At 36.5% G+C, this 21,319-nt stretch overlaps 3 protein-coding genes across 3 annotated transcripts; 1 reads left to right on the top strand and 2 right to left on the bottom strand.

The window, feature by feature from the left end:
- Positions 1-5,757: 5,757 nt before the first annotated feature.
- Positions 5,758-11,492, top strand: Cbr-twk-25 (the record flags this gene model as incomplete). The annotated part of the gene is made up of 14 exons (XM_045235638.1): positions 5,758-5,808; positions 5,855-5,987; positions 6,043-6,167; positions 6,239-6,342; positions 6,876-6,984; positions 7,031-7,063; positions 7,113-7,218; positions 7,329-7,499; positions 7,576-7,718; positions 8,173-8,328; positions 8,397-8,538; positions 8,602-8,838; positions 10,808-11,056; positions 11,104-11,492. The coding sequence occupies 14 exons, from the start codon at positions 5,758-5,760 to the stop codon at positions 11,490-11,492; spliced, it is 2,148 nt and encodes a 715-aa protein (XP_045093061.1).
- A 482-nt stretch (positions 11,493-11,974) lies between these two features.
- Positions 11,975-12,335, bottom strand: CBG06142 (the record flags this gene model as incomplete). Its single annotated transcript, XM_002633340.1, has 2 exons — positions 11,975-12,152; positions 12,238-12,335. The coding sequence occupies 2 exons, from the start codon at positions 12,333-12,335 to the stop codon at positions 11,975-11,977; spliced, it is 276 nt and encodes a 91-aa protein (XP_002633386.1).
- Positions 12,336-18,529: 6,194 nt separating this feature from the next.
- On the bottom strand, positions 18,530-20,576 carry CBG06141 (the record flags this gene model as incomplete). Its single annotated transcript, XM_002633339.1, has 8 exons — positions 18,530-18,671; positions 18,844-19,249; positions 19,301-19,615; positions 19,672-19,766; positions 19,810-19,912; positions 19,957-20,113; positions 20,158-20,328; positions 20,379-20,576. 8 exons carry the CDS (start codon positions 20,574-20,576, stop codon positions 18,530-18,532), a joined length of 1,587 nt encoding a protein of 528 aa, XP_002633385.1.
- Positions 20,577-21,319: the final 743 nt, after the last annotated feature.

The following is a 21,319-nucleotide window of genomic DNA, read 5'->3' as shown; positions in this document are numbered from 1 at the left end:
AGATGTTACTGTACTCTGCAGTGTACTCGATGGGGGAAACGATAGAATGCGGCTCATGAGGAAGGTAAAACAGGTGCACGCGATTGGTGGTATTAGAAAAGAAAACACAAAGTTTTGTTTGAGTGGGAGAGTGTTTGAGAACAAGGTTCTGAACTATTTTATCGTTAGAACACAAAGTTGAGTGTGTGTGTCGAGTTGGTAGCCGAATGAAAAAAAAGATATGATATGGAAGGCAACAGGACGACGATGGGAAAATATGAATATAAACAATAAATGGAGATCATATGAGGGAATACACCTCTGCCTTCTTTTTCTTTTGTTTATCGGAATTGTCTCTCGTATAAATACGCTCTGGCAGAAGAGCCAGAAGGTATCAGTTTTCAAAACAATTCGCTATCAATTGCTTAACAATAAAGAACGGAAGAAGCAAGCAAGAAAAACTGGAGCGCTTTTTCTGTCTTGATACGAGAGACAGAGCGGGAGAAGGCCGCGCCGTTCTGTTTTCGAGACTAATCAATGTTTGATCAGCTGGAGGATCAACACAATAAAAAGAAATACAAGAGAAAAAACAAAACAATACAGTTTTAGTACTCTTTAGTACTGAAAAGACTCGCAGCTTAAAGCGCAGAATACGGATTGGAAAAGAAAATATGCTTTGGGAAAAAAACGCTTTTCTATTTAAAGGCAGCCTTAACATATAAAGCAAAGAAGAAGACGGAAGCGGCGATATATCTTACCAGTAATGAGGAAAAAAAGAGTTGTGAAAGAGTAATTGTTTTCCACTCTTCTCAATGTTCTTCTTCTTCTTTTTGTTTTGAGTCATTTTGCACTTGCTGCTAACACTGGCAGAAGACTGATAAAATTGTTTGTTATGAGTGAAATAAAGTGTCGCTAACAAACAAAAGTTGGCTATGTTCGTTGGAGAATTCAACAAAAACTCATGTTTAGAATGAACTTTGTGCGATTTGAAAAAGGTGGTGTGAGAGATTATCGAATGGAATTCAGTTTAAAAACGATATGAACAAAACGAAAATCGGGTCAAATATGGAGAAGTAAAAAGAAAATAGTGGTCTTTTTTACACTGAGTTCAGATGAAGAATTGGAGTTCGTATAGCTGGAAAAATATAAAACAAAAAAAAACATATTTGAATTCAGGGATTTTCTTTTTTGTAGTTTTGTACGATATTCTGACTAGGCCTCTCAAGTCTAGTACAACTATAGGAAACGGAATAAACAATATCTTTGTGATGGCTAAAAAATTATATTATTCTGGTACAAAAAATTAGAGCTGTGGAAGAAGAAAGCTTGTGGGCGTGACCATAGATCTCGTAACGAAAACTACCGTAACCTAAAAGTATTTATACTTTCCGGAGTTATTATCTCAATCTTCGAGCCTTTTCAGTAACTTTTTCATTACCAGACGTTTTCATTTTCCGATTTTTGGGGAAAAAAACAACAAGAAACTCTACGAATATCAGAGGAAAAAATAGAAAATAACACAGAAAATAAAAATAGTTTTAGGTTACGGTAGTTGTCGTTATGGGACCTTCGGCAATGGCCGCCGGCGTCTCTTCTCCATAACTCTGATTTTTTGTAACCTCTTTGGGATGGCTATGAAAATTCTACAAAAGGGAATGAAATAGCCCAGAATATATGGAAAAAAAAAACTATTTCTTCATCAGAATTCAAATGGATGTTCTTCACATTCTCGTAGAAATATTTATACGCAGAAAGGAATCATCCCACTTCGATCTCACGAGACTGAGGGATCAGAGAGTGTCTCCAGAATCACCAATTATCTGATTGATTATGAAATCAATGCTTTTCTAGCTGTTTTCAACTCTTCTTTTTCATTTTTATGACTCATCACCTTTGACAACTGCTCATTGATTCTAGTTTCCTAAATCTGAAATGAATCTTGGTAAGACAAAAAACATAAAGGTGAAAAAGAGGAAGAATGAGTTGGTGGAAGAAGCAAAAGAAACCAAAAAGAAATTTTCGAAAAAACGTTTTTTATTGGCGAATGAACGATGACCGAGAGAAAGAGATGGGAAATTTCATCGAGGAGTTTTTTTTTGTTTTTGTGATTTTCGCAAACTTCAAAAATCACAAAAAAGAAACACTTCCTACCTTTGATTTCAAGAATCCAGGTTCATCTTCTGCTCTTTGTTCCAATGAATAAATCGTCTGATGCTGTGTCTCCACTCTTCTGATGGTATTTCTTCATTCGAAAACTTCTTCCTTTTCTGAGTGTAATAAATTAAACCTATCATCGTTTTGTCCACCAATCACGAAGAGAAAAACTGTTCTAATTCTTTTCTCTTCTCATCGCCATCTTCTTTTTTTTCCGATTTTGTTTCTGATTATCACCAAATATGTCCAAATAAAGTCGCCGGTGCAGATGTCCTTCTTTTGAGATTTTGTTTTTATTTCCATTTTGATTCTTATTATTGAATAGTTATTGTGTCAGTATTTAAATTTTTTTCACAAATCATTACCAGTCAACAAGAGTCAATTTAATGAACTTCGATAACTACACAGATGAAACTAACTTTAAGCCAATTTATCTCGGTTCATGTCAAACATATCAAAAAGTTGTCAACTGATAAACTTTTTCCCATAAGAAATTTGTTGTCAGTTGAAACATATCAGAAATTTGTTGTCAGTTGAAACACTTTTGATATCTTGCATAGGAATTATGATAATTGAGGTCAAACTTGATAGTGTGGGGGCCCTTCTGTTACAGGTTCAACGGTAACTCTTCGTTATTTTCAGCACTGGGAAGCTATGAAATTCTGAAAAACCACGTGTTTTTATATAAGTTCTCATGTTTTGATGAACGTTTATCAATCTAAAAGAAGGTCTACATGTGTCTGAATTGGGATGGGAAGAGAAAAAATCGAAACGATTGATAACTATTTATCTTCGCCAAGTTTAATGATTTCCATTTTCAACCAATGATTTCAAATAAAAAATAAATTTTAAAAAAATGTATTTCCTCTAATGGCTCAATTTTTTTGGTCATCTATTGTAGGAGTTGTAATTTTTTTTCGTTTTCAAGGAAATTTTACAAAATTATATTTTTTTTTAATTTCCGGTAATTTTCTACAATCTGACATTAACTTCCTGAATATTGGTAAATTATTTTAACAGTTATATTCGTTTGAAACTCGTGATCAATTTATATTATTGTATATCTTCTATAGAAGTCCACCCAAACCGTCAACTTTAAACTCAATTATCTCGCCTCCTATAAGAGATATAAAACATTTGTCAACTGATGAAATATTTTTGATAGTATTGAAAATATTTTATCAGTTGACAAAAGTTTGATATCTTTCACAAGAATTGAGATAATTGAGCTCAAAGCTGATGGTTTGGGTGGGCTTGTTTATAGGAAAAACTGTAGTTTTCTCTTTTATGAATGAGCTGTTTTCTAAAATAAAGAATATAATTGCTAATTCATATAAAGACTTTTAAAATCTATTTTTAACACCAGCTTTAGTTTTTATCAACGAATGTTTTGTTAGTTCTCAGCAAAAATCCGGAACAGTTGTGCATCACTTACGCAACAGGTAGCCGTCGACCTGTTGCGCAAATGCTGTGGAACTGTAGGGGAAAAGGGTTACAGATGCTGCGCAAGTGCTGCAGTTTATTGCTGAGTTGACAACTTTTCAATATCTTTCCCAAAAACTGAGAAAATTTAGCTCAAGATTAACGTTCAGGGTGCAGCTACATTTGAGGTATGAGGCTAACTAAATGTTTGAATTTGGTTTTTTTTGGTCCACCTAAAATTAAAAAGCTATTTTTCTAATGGAACTTTCTACTCTTATCTTTTTGGCTTCACAATTTGTTTTCTAACCTGTAATATATGGGCTCCTTAACTTTTACCTTTGAGCCAATTTATCTCCGTTCCTGTTAAAAACATGAAAAAGTTGCCAACTGATAAATTGTTTAACATTGACAAATTTTTGATATCTTACATAAGAGACAAGATAAACCATCTTAAACTTGATAGAGTTAAGACCTTCTATTAAAGGTTTAACGGCAAATTTTTTTTTGAAAATGGTGAATGTAACTTTGTTCACCTTACACTTATTTTACTGTATCTACAGTAACCAATCACCAGTCTGTTTCAATACCACCGTTCTCTCTGAGCTATGTATTCTAAATATTCCATATTCGTCATTTGGTTTTTGTTTTACTGTCCCGGATTATCTGATGTCATAAAATGTTTTTGAGTTACCAGTTTAGCCTCTGAATTCCATTCGAATTCCCCGTGAATCTGTCTATTGTTGAAGCCAATGAACCTAATCGTGAGACTATCCGACCATAGCCTTCTGATCACAATTCCCTTCTTTATTCTGACCGCTTTTCGATTAATTTTTGTACTCAAACTTTGGGTGCATCTGATCCAATTCTTCGCCTTGTCACTCCTCGTCATCGTCTGCAAAGTCTCTCTGTCCAATCAACAATTCTAATCATTTTCTTTCTCTTTTTCTCCGATTTTTCAATTATGACATCATCATCAATACCGTAATCTATCGTACCAATCACCTTCTACCTACCTGCTAAATAAATTATGATTTTTGCTCTCAGTACGTGTCGTGGAAATACTATTCGGTTAAAGGACGGTCCTTCGTCCTCCTAATCATCCTCATGTCATAGTTATCAAGTCTTTTCGCACTGATAAAATGAATCTTTTTCTCATCTTCGATTCTTCGATGGTTTGGTTTTACCGTCTCTTGGCCTAAAAAAAACATTCATTTGAAAAAGAAAAAAGAAAGATTTGTCTGTGAGTAGATTATCAAAAAGTCGTTTTTGGATGAGAATAATATCGGATCAAAAGTTGCCATTTTGATCCGAAACGATGCTCTGCATGATGGGACGTTCTGAGAAGAAAGTATACATTTGGACAGTGTTTGCTGAATTCCAATTTCCTATGAAAGGAAAGAATAAGAAGTAAATTCAAAAATCGAAGGCTTAACTTTTATGGGTCATTGCTGTCTGATAGTTCGCGAATTCCAAAATTGCAGTAATATGTACATTTTGCTGTATAATCAGACACCCATGAACTGTATAGTTTTCTACTATTTGCTGATTACTGAATGATTTGTTCTTTCTTTTTTTTAATTTCTTTCTGAGAGTCTTGCAGAAATCGGCAAATATCCGAAAAACTAGGAATGTCCAAAAAAATTCTGCAAATGCAAAGTTTTCAATCTAGGTCTGTTTTACACCCTCTAAAGTTTTCAAAGTTATCAAACAGTAGACATCAGAGCTCCAGGCTTCTGAAAATGGTCGGAATAGCCCAAAATTAACTGAAAATTATGTTTTGTATATATTATTGACCGGTACTGTAAATATTTCTAGTGAGGTATGAAGGATTCCCAGAGAGGAGGAACCAAAGTTTGTCCAATTCCAAAATACCATCGATTCCTGCATTCTTCCCGGCCTCTTCACTTCTTTCTATCATATTTAATGTTTACAGTAATTCTACAACTAATTCTGCAAATTCTTTTTTAAATAGTGGGCGTTACCATTGCAGTCGCTCATCACTTGATGTTTGTATTTTTCTACATTTTCTTCCCATCCCCCTTCTACCGAAAAGGGAACGTGTTTCTTCTCATCGACAAGTCAATCATTCCGAAAAGCTTCTTCTTCTCTCTTCTGTTTTTTTTTTCATATTCTTATCATCTAATTCTCTTACTTATCGCTCAGAAAACGTTCGTCTTTCCAGACTCTTCTGATAGGATCCAGATGCCAGTCGTCGAGCTATGTCCATCTCAATTTGAATTGAACAGAATGGCGGTAAGCATGAAGAGAAACAACTAGTTTTGGAAGAAAATCTCTATAGGACAATCCACATCTATATTCTGGTCCGTCTGTCTCCAATGAATCAATTCAGATGCCACGGTCCCCAACTCAGCCACTCAGGGGGACGCAAGTGTTTCTCAAGGAATTCAAAAGAACAAAGTTGCAGCCAGAAGGTTTTAGACAAATTTATAATTTTAGCTATTTATAGTTTTCAACCGTTGAATTAAGATAGCATCATAGAAGAAACAGAAAGCTGCTCATCGATGTCATCAAAAAGTTCGGAAGAGAGTGCATCCGATACAATTATGGTCCCACCTGATCCGGAGAAAGAAAATGTCCCAGAGAAAATACTGGTGAATATTTATCGTTTTCCAAACTGTCTAAAATGAATATGAAAAGTTATTTTTTCCAAGGTTCACTATAGTTAACTGATCCTTCAACAGTATTGCAGAATGTCAAATTTCAACGAAAATCTGCAGAAGCAGAGGATGCTGTCAGTGTGAAAAGAAATACAAAATCACAGAGAAGGTAAGGCTTAACCGTAGAAATGGATAGAATACATTATGTAGGGTTTCTACTTGAAATTGGAAAATCGGATTTCTTTCCGAAGTTCAACAATTTTTATCATTTTTTTTTCAAAATTTGAAAATTTGAAACTCGGAATTTCCGACATTTCAAAAAATGCCGAAATGACCATTAAGAACATCAAGGGTTATTGTAACTCTTTGAATATCTTGCACCTACTAGCTCTAATAGGTATAGTTCTATGTTTATGATAAGAGCTCGGGTATCACTCTTATCTAATCTCTCTTTGATGTCACATCATTTGGGTGCGTTCGATTCCTTTTTATACTTGAGGTGCATTATTTCAAAACAAAGTACAAAAAAACGTTCATGAGAATTTCTATGTCTCGGAATGCACTTTATTATTACAAGGTGAGATTTTGGAATCGATTTTTGAATATTTATTTATGATCGTATTGAAAATGGGTACTGTAGTTTAACTGGTCAAGGTCTTTTTGTAGGGATGTAAACATTTGAACTAGATAAAGACATTTCAGTTGTCGGATCCGAACTGGAAGCGAGTCGGAAGATCTGAAGAAACCAATCAAGAGTATTCTCCGACAATCTCCATATATCTCAAAAGAAGACGTCTCACAATCGAATGAGGTAAGTTGATCTCGCCTAAAACGTTTCTTTTTAAAAAAATTTTCAGAGCACCATCCATCGTCAGTTTAGGAAAAGTCGGGTGAGATAACTTCTAAATTATCAGACCATAATCTATTTTCTTCGTTCAGACGTCATCACTAACAAAAAGAGATAGTGTTAATAATGACCGCACAGAACCGGGCAATCACGATGCAATTGACAACTACTATGCGAAAAACTACTACACTGTTACAGGTCAGTTATCAAATGTCTCTGTGTGTAAAAATTGAACTTGTTATGAAAAAGAAGAAAAACACATAGGGAAACTAAGTACATGTTTAACATCATAATAAAAATTAATTCAGGGATATATCAGAAAAATCCGAGTTTTCCGAAGTATTATGTGAATGGGAATGCAGATGAGGATAACGAGGAAAACCATGAAGCTGTGAGAAGAAATTATGAAAAACATGGAAAACTAACGCTTTCTATGGCTCAGAGTACGCGGAGCATGCCGATTGTTCCAGTAAATAATAGTGAGTATTGAAATGTGAAGTTTCCTCTTTTGGTGAACCAAAATAGAAAGGGTGCCTTAAAATTTCCGAATTCCAGGATTTCATAAGTCATTTTACTGGTTTGCCCATAATCACAAAAAGATCGGATTCCGCCACGTCTGCATGCTTCTACTCGTTCTCTCCTACACTCTTCTCGGTGCTGCTCTCTTTTTTTCGATCGAATCACGCCACGAACACGAGGTACATTCATGTATCTCCTTCAATGTTATTTGTCTAATCACCTTGAATTTTTGTTGTGAAATGACCTCTGATTAATCATTGAAACATAACTTCTGACTTGGGGAGACTTCCTGTTATAATAGATATGGTTTGAAAAAACAAAGAATCGAAGATAAATAGAAAGCCTAATAGAATGCCTCTCAAACAGTCAACTTTGAGCCGATATATCTCATTTCCTGTAAAAGATATCAAAAAGTGGTCAACTGATAAAATATTTTCAATACTATCAAAAATACGTTGGCAATTGTCCACTTTATGATATCTTTCACCGGTGCCGAGATAAATTAGCTGAAAGTTTTTTATTTAAGTAGCTGAAACTACAGTCCTCGAAATCCCCATAGTGAAGATCTATCTTTGGACATTTAGAATTTGGTCATTCTACCTTTTGATAATTTCAAATTCTCATTTTTTTAAGACGATGCAAATTCACAAACGAAAACTGGAGCGAGTGATTTATGAGATCGCCCAGACACTGGAACTTGAGATATTGGACCCGATGAAGTTAACGAATATCACTCAAATGGAATACTTTATCACGGTAAACAAGCAACTTCCTCTCCTATTCAATCTCGTGATTTATACTCTTTCTTCTTGTCCTTTTCCGTCCTCCTAGTTTTTGATTGATTGAATGAATTGCAGCGTGCCTACGTCAAACTTCTGAATGCTGAAGATTTGTACTCTGGAAGTACATTTTATAAACATGAAGATCCGAAAAATTTAAAATGGACATACGGATCAGCATTCTTCTTTTCGATGAATGTTTACACGACGACGGGATACGGTAGGTGTTAATCATGAACAACTCGAAGTCCGATAACTGGGAAGTGAAAACACTATTTTTTAGGTTCCATCGCTCCAGCATCTTCACTCGGAAAAGCTCTTGTAATTCTATATGGTTTGATATTTGTCCCTCTGACAGCAGTTGTCATCCGTGATCTTGGACAATGGGCCCTCCTCTATCTTACTAAAATGTACACAATCCTAATTGACAATTTTCGAAGGGTCCGTGGATTTGTGGATAAGCTTGATGAGGATGAAATCATTTCACTACCAATCAAATTCAGTGTTTCTGTTATGATATGTAAGTTTAATATACAGTGCGTTGCAGGTTCTTACGTCCACCCATGTTTAGGGACATAACTTGGTAGCTGTTAGAGGTATCGGTCTAATTTTTGAAAATCAGATTCGGGACAACAAATTATATCTAGTAGACAATTTCTGTAATGAAACCTTGAAATCTACCTAAATTATCTGGAAAAGTCTGAAAATATGCCTTTTGCGACCGTTGCAAGTTCCAAAGATCAGTAGATCACAACTTCCAGCGAAGACGGAGGTGTCAAATTTTGATTCTTCCTTCTTGGAGACGGAATTGGAAAAGAGAAAAATGAAATGGAAGATGTAAAAAAGGATTAATTGGAAAAAATTTCAAATATAGATATTCCTGAACAAATCAACAAAAATTATGAAAAATGACAAGTTTCAAAAGTGTACTGATTAGCCAGACTTTCGTCTGTTGATCCCTTTCGCCACGTAGAGGCTCAGTACATGAAAGGGAAAATGGGTTTTCACTGGGGGAAAACACCAACACAAAACCCCTGTCTCCGAGGAGACAGTTTTCTAATTTTCAATAGCTCTTTTTCTCTCCTAAAAAGCTATACGATCGCTATTTATTGTTTTTGTTCATTTGTTTTTTTTTCTTTGATTGAGTCTTTTGCAAAAGGGGGACGTTCAGTGAAAATGATATCACCTAGCCATGAACCACCAAACATGGCGACCCTTTGGGGATTTTGTAACTTTTTTCGCATCCGACTAATCGAAAGAAAAAAGCAAATGAAACAATAAACAGCTTACGCAGGGAGCTTCAGAGCAGTCAAAAAGTGCTAGTGAAAATTATCAAACTAATTCTAAAAGTGGGATTTCTCAAAGGACTTTTTTCAATACGTGGAATTTTTCTACGTGGACAGAGGTAGAGGGCGTGACATAATATTGATTTAAAGGTTAATTCCGTAACGTGTGAAAAGTAAAAAAAAAACGAAAATCGAACGTAGATTTACGTAACCCATTAAAAAAGTAAAAAAAATAAGGACGAACGAGTAAAAACTAGGTTGAATCTCACTGAACGCACACCATCTGTTGTTTTGTTTATTGGGCAATTATCTCAGTTCCGATAAAAGATACTGGAACCACTAACATTTTATTTGTCATCTAATTAAATGTCAGTGGTACAAACGGTGATAATTTTGTCAGATACTTTTTTCAGAATGAAAAACATTCATGCTGAGGTTATTTTGGTAGAACATGTTAAACTTTAACACTTTCCCCCAGTTGGATCCGATGCACTTTTGAAAGAAGTTGAGACAACGTACTTTCTGATCGACGTTAGGCGTCGGAGCTGCGACCATAGGCGTCGGAGCTGCGACCTCTTTTGATACCTGGATCATCTTTGAGACATCTCTAACCCTTCCAATTGATGACTTCAAGTTTCAGCTCCTGGTTGATGCCATTACACGACTTTGAAACGTTTGAAACTACAGTACTGGTTGAGGGTTGGGATCTTGAGGGCAGGATTTGAGCTGATCCTGTTTTTTTCGTTAATTTTCGGATAAGAAAACAGTCGATATGACAGTGTGAATGATTTAGTTGCTTTCTGATAGTTTTTTGGTCTATACAGCTACCAGCCTCAGTCGGCAAAATATCCCATGACATGATACAAACTCAAAGAAAGAGGATTAACAGTGATTTTAGTTGTACAGAATCAAAATTGGACACCTCTGAATTCGCTGGAGGTTGTGATCTACTGATCTTTGGAGTGGACGTACAAACTTGCTACGGTTGCAAATGGCATATTTTCAGACTTTTCCAGATAACTCGGGTAGCTTTCAAGGTTTCATTACAAAAATTACACTAGATTTAATTTGTGGTCTCGAATCCGATTTTCAAAAAATTAGACCGATACCTCTAACAGCACTCAAGTTATGACCCTAAACATGGGTGGAGAACCTACAACGCACTGTATGCTTAGATCTACTAATTCAATCTGTCTCCTTCAGTCTATCTTTTATCTGCAACAATGTTCATTTACGAATACGATGAATTATCGGGTCCGCCTGATTCTGGAATCTCTTTCTTCCACGCCTTCTACTTCTCATTCATCTCGATGTCCACTATCGGTCTCGGAGATATTATGCCCAACAATGTGACATTTTCTCCTCTAATCACTATAATGTTTTTCTTTGGAATGCCGATTCTCAAAGTTGTCAATAGAGTTACCTATATCTGTTTGGAAAATGGCGTTTTTGGTGGGTTCTGGGTTGTTCTGAAAGTTACTATTCTTAATAGTTTTCAGGTACAATGACAGTGCTCGAAAACAGATTAGACACAATTTGGAGCAGTGCTACAGTAATCCCAACTGGCCAATCGCCGCAAGAACAACAATCGCAACCAAATTCAGTTAGCCGAAAGACTTCAATGATAAGTGACGGAATGGTTCCGGATGAGGTGAGTTTCAGACTTAACTTGAATATTCTACTAAATTTCTATACTCAGACTGATGGATCCGTACCAAATGAGTACTTGAATAACTTCACAATTCGATCAATCGCTACATTTATGAAAGCCAATGGAGACGTCTATGGAGGAGCATTTGGAAGAGTCAATATGCGACGTGGAGATCTTCGGAATCTAACTGATAACCAGGCAACTGATAACCGATCGAATCGAGATAACAATGTGTGACCCACATTTTTCAAAAAGTGAAATTCTAAAAAAGTACAAATAATTTATATACATTCCGATTCTTTCATTTCTAACCCATTATCTACCTCTAACCTTGTTTTCGATATAAATATTTTGTGTTCTTTCCACGAGTCGCTTATTTTTTGTTGTTCTGAATTGTTCCTTCTGTGATATAAAAAATAATCTTCTAGAACTTTGTTTGTAGTCTTAAAGTCTGAAAGTCTGAAATGGCACTGCCGAAATTCGTGTAATCTCTGAAAATGTTTTCAAGATCAAGAACAGAATGGGTTTTAACAGTCGCAACCATTTATTTGGTTTAATTTAATGAAGATCTTGGTATTTTGGTGACAAAATGAGATGGAAGAAGAAGTAAATAATGTATCATTTTTCAATAGAATGTGTCGTTTCAAAGTAATAAATTCTTTCGTTGTTTCTAACAATTTAAAAGGGCACGGAGATCGGTGAATCATGTCAAATCCGAGTTACTTGAAGTTGTTGAGACTGGCGAGCAGAGGATCGAATCTCTTGGATGCCTTTCGAGTGACGACCAGTGGGACATCATTGTAGGAGAGCATGCACTGAACTGGTGAGAAGAAGCAGTTGCGATCGTATCGCTTATGCTCAACAATCATAGTGTCCCGAGATGGTTCATCGTAGCTCCTAAACGAGGATGGATGAGTTAAAGCTAGCAATAAAGATACTCAACATCAAGAGTAGATCCTAACAAAGTTTCAAATCAACTTACGAGATGAATCCGTAGCGATTGCTACGTGGAAACTGAACAAGAGCAGCCGACGTGGTGAGAACGCATAAGATCAACAGGAAAGTCAGCTGGGTTGACATGATTCGTATGTTTTACCCTGGAAAACGAAGCGAATGAGAAAGTGGAATGCCAAAAGCGAATAGAGATTTGACAAATTGAATTTGGATAAGCAGATGCTAGGAATGAGGTCTCTCGGAATTCCCGAGCACCGGGGACTGGAAATGGGCGGAGCTTATGGAACTCTCGGGTAGTGGTTGGCAGGAAAAGGGAAAGGGGTTATAAATCAATCAAGATTCAGAAAAGAAGGAAAAGAGAGATATGCTTCTAGGGGCAAGACTAATAAATTAGAAAATGGAGAACTGTGTTACTCGTGACATGCCTGCTATATCTGCTTAGCCGGAATCTGTAGATCGAAAGACGATTGAGACACTATTCAGATTGAATAGAATTTTTAAGAGATGTAGGAGAAATATTATAGTAGTCAAATTGTTAGTTGCGAGTGTTAGCGTAGGAGTGACGATTCTAGAAAATAAGATACTGGTCAAAAAACTACAATTCAAGAGGAAGTAATTCTCAAACAGATCAACACAAAGACAGCTGAGTCTCTGATCTGATCTGAATTGAGCTTTTTTTCGTGTTTAGATTTCGCACGTCCATGATTCACACATACATTTGAACTTCAATGAAACTGGTAGCATGTTTCACGTAATAGGTTGAGTAGAACAGCAGCTAGAAATGTCTCTGTTTTTAGTGTTAAATTATAGTTTTTTTCTTAGAAATTGTAGTATTCTCAGCTACAACTTTGATATTTACGCCTACATGAGATTCTAGGAAAGTTCTGAGTTGACAGTGATTTCCGGTGACGGAAAGAACCAATTAGGAGAAGTACAGGTCTTGCAAGAAGCTGTGATTTATGAGTTCAGACACAGCTGGGGCTAGAAGTCACGAGGAATGTCACATGAGAAGACTAAAGTTTGAGCAAGTTCGGATTTGCGATTGAAAATTGTTGAGGTGTGCTCAGGGATTTTGAAATTCCAATGATAGATATCAGGTTGTGGACTCTTGCATTAGGAACTCGAATTCTAGTAAAGCTATCACACTTTAGAAAATCAAATGTGGATTGTGGTCCTTTAAAATAAGCCCAACTTAAATCCAAATCGTAAAATTCCAAACTGATCATCAGGATTAAGTAGGGGCGGCATCCAAAAAAAAGTGCGCTTCTAAAATCCCAGACTGAAATGACGTTTGGTCCGTCCAGTGTATTTTTTCCTAGCGCTCGTACACAAAATAGTTGTGTACGATGATTTTTCTTTCATGAATTCAGAATCACCTCCTCTGTGTTCTGCTTTGTTAACTATCAGGATGGATGGAAAACAATAAAGAACGAGATTCGTAAAAATGGAAACGATGAGTGTGAAATAGACAAAAATGAATCTACAGTGCTCCACAAAATGATGCTTCCACCCTTCGCTTGCACTAAAACACCTATCTAGGTCATTGTTCGTGAAAAGGTGTCAACATGAAAAATAAAGGTTTCCCTTCAAAACCTACGTACAGAGGGCTTGGAGCCATCAACGTGACCCGGAAACGAGAAACCGGAAAAATTCCGAAAATCACGTTTTTGCCGATCCACAAAATGATGCTTCCACTCTGAAAAAGTGAGATTTTCGAGGTTTTTGAGCTCTGTGGCCACATTTTGGAGGCCTGTATTTTAAGAATTTTGAGATTCTGGCCCCCATACACTGATATCCTAACGCAGGTTTACTGAATACCGTATTCCGAATGTCGCATTTCCGTATTTCCGGATTCCGGAATCCGAATTTCCGGATCCAAACTTCTGGATCACGGTTTTTAGATTCTGGATTATGTGTACTGGATTGTGTGTACTGAATTTGGAAATTTGCACTCCGGATTCTGTATTCCGGAATCCGGATTTTTGATTCTGGTTTTCCGGATCAGCTTTTTGAATGAATTCAAATGTCCCGAGAATATGGTGTTCAGGTGTTCTTGATGAACAAGAATTTCAGGAAGTTTCCAGGTGGTTACGAGAGAACTTGGGATTTTGAAAGATTCTCCAGGATTATAAGAGACTGCCCCGGACTCCACTCTGACTTGCACGACTTCCGAAAAGATCATCGTTTATAAATACGAATCACCCATTTCTGATTTTTCTCCAGAAAGTCAGAATTCCGCGACGAAGAGTCATTAGTCGAATCTGTTCATTTTCTTGACAACGAAGTTCAGTTTGATCGGACTTCCGATAATTTTGCAGCCCATATCATCACGCCTTCTCCTTTGAAATTTCTTCTGGACAATCTTAGATTTTGTTTTTGAAAGTCGCGGTAGTCAGAGTGGAGTCCGGGGCAGTCTCTTATAATCCTGGAGAATCTTTCAAAATCCCAAGTTTATTCAGAATCCCTAAGAATCACAGAAACTCTCGTAACCACCTGGAAACTTCCTAAAATTCTTGCTCATCAAGAAAACCTGAATACCATATTCTCGGGACATTTTAATTCATTCAAAAAGCTGATCCAGAAAACCGGAATCAAAAATCGGGATTCCGGAATACAGAATCCGGAGTGCAAATTTCCAAATTCAGTACACACAAAAGACACCTTTTCACGAACAATCACCTAGATAGGTGTTTCAGTGCAAGCGAAGGTTGGAAGCATCATTTTGTGGAGCACTGTATAAGATCGCCTCTGCGAAAAAGCGATTGTTGGTATCCGTCAGTTTCTACGTATGAGTATAATTGTTAACTGGACCGGGCTATGGCGAACCTTTGGCGGGCCTTCGCTGGTTCTGCCGTAGTTTCTTTTGGAATAAATATTTTCGGACCAACTAAATTAGATATGTTAAAACTTGACAAGAACTACAAAACGGTGATATTTAAAAAACTGTAGCCTGTTTAAAAACAAAGTTTTAAGCCATAATGTGGCTGATTCGGGACGGGCATTTTTTCCGAGTTGTTTCTTCTGAAACTTGGTTCATAGATTAGATACAGTTTTTCAAATAGTATTATTTTGTAGTGCTCGCTGAGTTCTATCATTTCTAATTAAGTTAACCCACAAATACTAATTTCAAAAGAAACTATGGCATAGCCAGAGAAGTCCCGCCAATGGTCTGGTGAATGAGAATTTTGACAAGGACAGTGAAAAATCAGAATTTATGGAAAAATATTCAAAATATTTGAGTCATGGCAAAAAACATAAAAGGCGGGACATGTATGAAATGTTTCCTTATTTGATCATCTTCTGTTTCATACGTCAACGGATTAGGGACTCTAAATGTAGAGAGGGCACATGTCTTGATCTGAATACAACCCACACGGATTTTCAACATTTTTTGTTCTTTTTGGTCTTTGAGTTGTATTCGGATCCGCCATTCGGGATTACTTTTTGACAATATGCGTCTGCAACGAAAAACGAAAAATCTCATCTCATTGTCTTCAATAGTATCTAATCCAGTCGATGATACATTGGGCAAATAATGTAGAAGAAAATCAGAAATCATGAGGATTCAAGAAAATTAAAAGTTTTGAATTACGGGAGACGGCTCATATGAAACATGAGATCTTTTAGAAAAGAAACCAATTTTTCAAAGTCAGTCTTATTGGTTCTTTTCTGCTGATAGGTTGATTAAAGTCTAGGATCAACATTTGAAAAATGACAGATTGTGTCTACGTCATCTTGTCTTTTTGACAACTGACATTTTTCACTGGTTTTCGGTTAACTCGTCGTCAAGGGACGCAATACGCTTAACGATAATCGAGTTTGGGTTGGGGTGAAGAGGAAGACGTTATACATGGAACGCCAGATTCCTTTGTTAGAGAATTCTTGGTATGAGTTGTAGGTTTGACAATACGAATATAGAATGACGTGGTGTGAAAGAGAATTTACAAATTGAGAATAAGCAGACAATTGATTTACAGGGTGGCGCACAAGTACTCGGATTGATAAAAAACGGTATATCTTTTGACATAAGTATCTTGGAGACAGGAAAATTGGTAGGAATATAATTTTTCGTTAGATTCAAAGCTACTATAACTTTCAAAGCGATTCCTCAATTCTAGGTATTGTTATGATTGTTAAAAGATGAACTGCGTAATGTTTCTTGTGATTTTCATGAAATGTAGCATCTTTGTCCAGCGATAACTCAGCCCAAAGTTGATCGAATAATTTGATATCTGGTCAGTTTACTGGTGAAGTTTTGCAACTTTTGAACTTCAAATTTGAGCCTAGTACAACGCTTTACTCAAGTTTTATAACAATACTAAATTACTTGTTGGGATCACACTTAATCGGAATTGAAAAGAGATCTTCTAAACTCCCGGAAGTTCTTAGACTATGGACCCGCCTTCTGTAACCACCAATAAAATCTCTAATTCCTCTAAAAGCATTCATATAAAACCCACACAAAAGTGAGGATATCAGAAAACTTGAGCCATAAAAACTGAACAACTCATTGTTCCGGTGCCGTCATTCTCACTTAATGAAATGCGAGTTCATGTGACCCCAGAGCTTCCTCGTAAACATCGAGTAGGGACACCCATAAAACTAGGCCATAGTCAGTTCGAAGCCACCACTAAAACCCATCGAATCGCCCACTTTCATTCACTACGTCATTCGGATCAAGAGAATATCAGTTAATAGTTTTAAAAAATGAGGAAGATACTACCCAAGCGGTACACTGAATAAGCACTTATAATTCAGGGAATAGGGTGTAGAAAATGTTAAATTTAAGATTTTGAGCCGACTTATATACTCAACTAGATCCGGTTAAAATCTCTTCCCGGTATGTGCTCTCTCAACGACAAATCAAATCACAAGAGACGTACAAACGTCAAATTTCCGTATAACTCTCGTAAATCAATCAACACATTTTACTTACGAAATCGAAGAAATCGGACAGAAATAGGATGAATCCCCAATTGATTGTCGAATTCAATTTGTGGTGATGTAGATGTATTCGAGAAAATAGTCTGGATGTGATGGTAATCAGTCTGATTCATTTCTGAAAATATCTGAAATCAAAATGAATCTGAATGACAGCTTGGTCTAGGAAGTGAACTAAGGTGGAGTTCGATCTTGAATGGGAAATTATCTACCGTTTTTCCCATCCCAACTTTGAGCTCAATTATCTCGATTTCTGTGAAAGATATCAAAAATTTGTCAACAGACAAATTATTCATCATAGATATCACCAATATTTCTTCAGCTGACAAATTTTGGGTATCTTTTACAGGAATCGAGATAATTGATCTCAACGATGACGGTTTGAGCGGACTTCTATTAGAGGAAATACGGTATTCAAAGTATGTATAGAGGTTTGCAAATAACTTATTAAAAATTTTATTTTCTTGGAGTAAACTCCTTTACTGCATAAATGAGCTCATTATTGAACTAGGTCCAAAAATAAGGTTTTTAAATTGACTTGAAGAGAGTAAAATAATCCATTTGCTATCTCAAAAATATAAAATTTCGTTTTCTGAATGAAAATCGCGTATGAGCCTGTTTTAGACTATGCCCTAACAGTAAGATAAAAATTTTCTCAATTATCTCAATTTCTATATCAAAACTGTGTCAACTGATAAAACGTTGGTGATATTGTGGAAAACATGTCATCAGTTGATAGTTTTTTTAATATCTCTTATAGGAACTTAGATAATTGAGCTCAAGGTTTAAGTATAGGGTGGCCTTCTATTACAGTAGTTAAACTTTGTTTTCTGTTACATATGTGTTCTATACATTCAACTTTTTTTAGACTATCGTCTATCAATTTCATTTTTCGAGATTTGTCTGAAAATGATGTGAACTGATTCTCAAGAATTAATTCTTCATCTCCCAACTACATCAGTATGTAAGATCTCATTTTCTAGATCATGTCCGATTGATCTTGATCTGATTCGATTAACTCAAAACTAGGTCATTCATATCCACCGCGAGAAAGTTTAGTGAATCGAATTACTCTCTTTGAAACTCAATCCCGTCATTCGGAAGGTGGAATCAATGCAACATTTTAAACTCAATTAGCTTCTTCTGATTCAACACCTTCACCAAGCCAACCAGCTAACATTCGACTTATCAGAACTCATTTTATTTCTGCCTGAAACGATAAGGGAATTCTTTTTTTTACAAAATTATTTTATAAATTGAAACAAAAAAGACAACAAAACTCTATGGATTTACACTACATATCTAAATTTACAACAACGGAAACAAAGTTCTAAAAAAACCCGATACTCTAAAAAAACTAAAAATGAGCAAAATGAACATTAAAGTCTGCAGGGTTCTGTGATGGGATCCATTTTGACAATACGTCTCATATCGAACTTTCGGAGGTTCACATTTATGTATGCACCATCGAAGATGCGTTCAGCGTAAGCACGAGCAGCGGCCATCGAGTGCATCACTCCTCTGTAATTTAGATATTATGAGATTTCTCAGTCTGTTTGATTTAACAAGGAACAAAGTCAATAATCAGAAATCCATCAAGTTGAGATAATCCAATTTAACATGGGAACCTCATAACGTCATTTCATATCAGCTCAGCTCAGACACCTTCATACATAATTTACTTGATTCTCACCTTTCTCCAAATCCACACATCATATGGAGATTCGTGTAAAGTGGATGTTCTCCAATAACAGGAGCATCGTCGAAAGTGTTGATATCTTGATACCCACTCCATGCGCTTTTAACCTTTGCGGTCTGGAATCCAGGCACACGATCAACGAGAACAGGCCAAATCTTCTGATAAAAATCATCATAGTCGACATCTAGATTATCATGTTTCCTTTGAGAATCTTCTTCTTTTGACGGTGTTCTTCCCACTAAAAACGTATGGCCTGAATCGGATTGTCGGCAGAAGACACCAGTTGATGGGTCAACGATGAATGGTAAATCAGCTGGAACATCCGGAGCAAATACGACGAATACATCTCGTTTTCTTGGTTGAACTGGAACCGGGACTGCTAGTAATCCAGTTCCTTTACCTGAAAAAAAACTGGCATGCTATTTTTTATTATGAAGGTCCATTCACTTACCAATACCAGCCATTTTGGCAACTTGCCCAGCCCATGGTCCAGCAGCATTAACAATCAAATGGGCTCGAATTGGACGTGCAGATGCATCGTTCATTTGAGGTCGGACTATCACTCCAGACACTCTCTGTGCTCTTAATTTATTTGCGTCCGCAGTGACATCATCTCCGAAGGCGTGAACTTCAGAACTTGCACGATTACGTTCGAATTGGAACCCCTCTACTTCTCCTTTCACGTATTGTACTCCTAGAGTGATATTCTTTTCTCGAATCGCAGATAACAATTGCCATGTATCAATAGTTCCCTCGTTTTCAACACCTTAAAAATAAAATTAGACCTCGATTAGACCAATGGTTTAAAAACCCGATATTTACCTAAACTTGCTAATAAAACGTCATCCACATTCATGTACGGATATCTTTCAGCTAACTCTGATTTTGAAAGAAGCTGGACTTTCGCTCCTCTTTCACTGGAAAAAAAATGCTATTCTGAATTGTCATACTAAAATTTACATCTGGGTTTTCCATGCGGATCGCATTGTTTCAACTTCTTCTTCTGTTTTGGCGAGCCGTAAGTATCCGGTTGGAAAGAAGTTGATGTCTGGCTGTTCCGAATCTAAAAAATTTCCTTTTTTTATCTTTTTCACATTTAACAATTACCGAGAATTCTCAAATGCTCTCCAGCGTGCCTCAAAAACTCCGTGGTGAATAAACTCATGTCAACAAATTCTGGAATCGAAAACTGTTGAGTGATGCCACCTGTTGAAAGCATTGTACTACTTTTGGTGAAGGAGTCATTATTCTCTACGACGACAACCTGTGAAGCAGAAATACTATTTTCAACCTCGATAGAATTCCCACTTTAAAATCTTCATCTCTGAACCTTTCTTTCAACCAAAAAGCAGTGGAAGAACCTGTTAAACCTCCTCCAATAATAATGATTTCCGCTCGATAAGGAAACACTTCATTGTCGAGAGTACCATGCTTCATATGTGCAACTGGGTGTCGTCGTTTGAACGCATCTTTTCTAGCCTGGAAAAATGATGGAATCAATTTGAGACTTCGTTTTCGAGCTGAGATACCTCTTGAAAACGTCTTTTCCATCTACGAAAATCATAAGTTAATCCATGCCAAACTCTTTTCATTACATCCTCTCCTGGTTCGAAGTGTCTCTCATTCTCAAATTTTTGCCAGCTAACTGGAGCTGTTGTATGAACTAGTCGGTTCGAGACTAAAGCAGTAGCTCTAGTATTTTGGAGAAAAAGAACTATGCTTCTCATAACTTTCACTCAGAAAATTAATTTCAGAGTTTCGAGAAATACGGTTCTGGGTTGAATTTATTGTTGTAAACGACACTCCGCCACCCCGCTTGCGCGTTGTTTATAGTAAATCTACACCGAACATTTTTGAAAGCTGTTGGTGCGACATTCCATTGTTTCGCTGCCGATATTGTCGAATTAAAAAAAGTGGGACCTGAGAATTTGAAAGGCGTAGCTTTTTTTGATCTACGAAAAAGCGCGGCAGAAAAGTAATATTTCAGAGTTTCGCCTCGTTCGAGCTACTTTCGCAATTAAGTTCGGTTTTTCGAAGAAAAACAGATTCTAGAAATGCTAGCGATCATTTTCATACCAAGAAACGTAAATTTTGTCCGGAAAATCCCACATAATTCACAGAAATAAGCTTCGTTTACTACCGTAGTGTTTTTGGGGACAAGGCCTCGAAAATTGACCGGGAAGCCGCCCGCGAAATTTTCCAGGTCCCACTTTTTTTAATTCGACAATATTTATTTAAATTTTTATTAAAAGTTTGACAAATAGGCGAGAATAATTGCGTATTTTTGGAAGCCGTCTGTAATATGCTCAAAAACTCTTCAGTTGCAACTGCGCTCAGAGACCATACCTAATGGAGTTATTCAGGGAGTCGGCAAAAAAGGAAAAAACTCCGCGAAAACTCGGAGAGTGTTCCAATCTGGCTGAAACTTTGGAGAAAACTGGAGAAAACTACAGGAAACATTTTGCCAAAG

Source organism: Caenorhabditis briggsae (genome assembly GCF_000004555.2).
Source record: "Caenorhabditis briggsae complete genome, chrIV, whole genome shotgun sequence".
NCBI classification, from domain to species: domain Eukaryota; kingdom Metazoa; phylum Nematoda; class Chromadorea; order Rhabditida; family Rhabditidae; genus Caenorhabditis; species Caenorhabditis briggsae.
The sequence above is the reverse complement of the archived record's forward strand: the minus strand, read 5'-3'. Positions and strand labels throughout refer to the sequence as shown.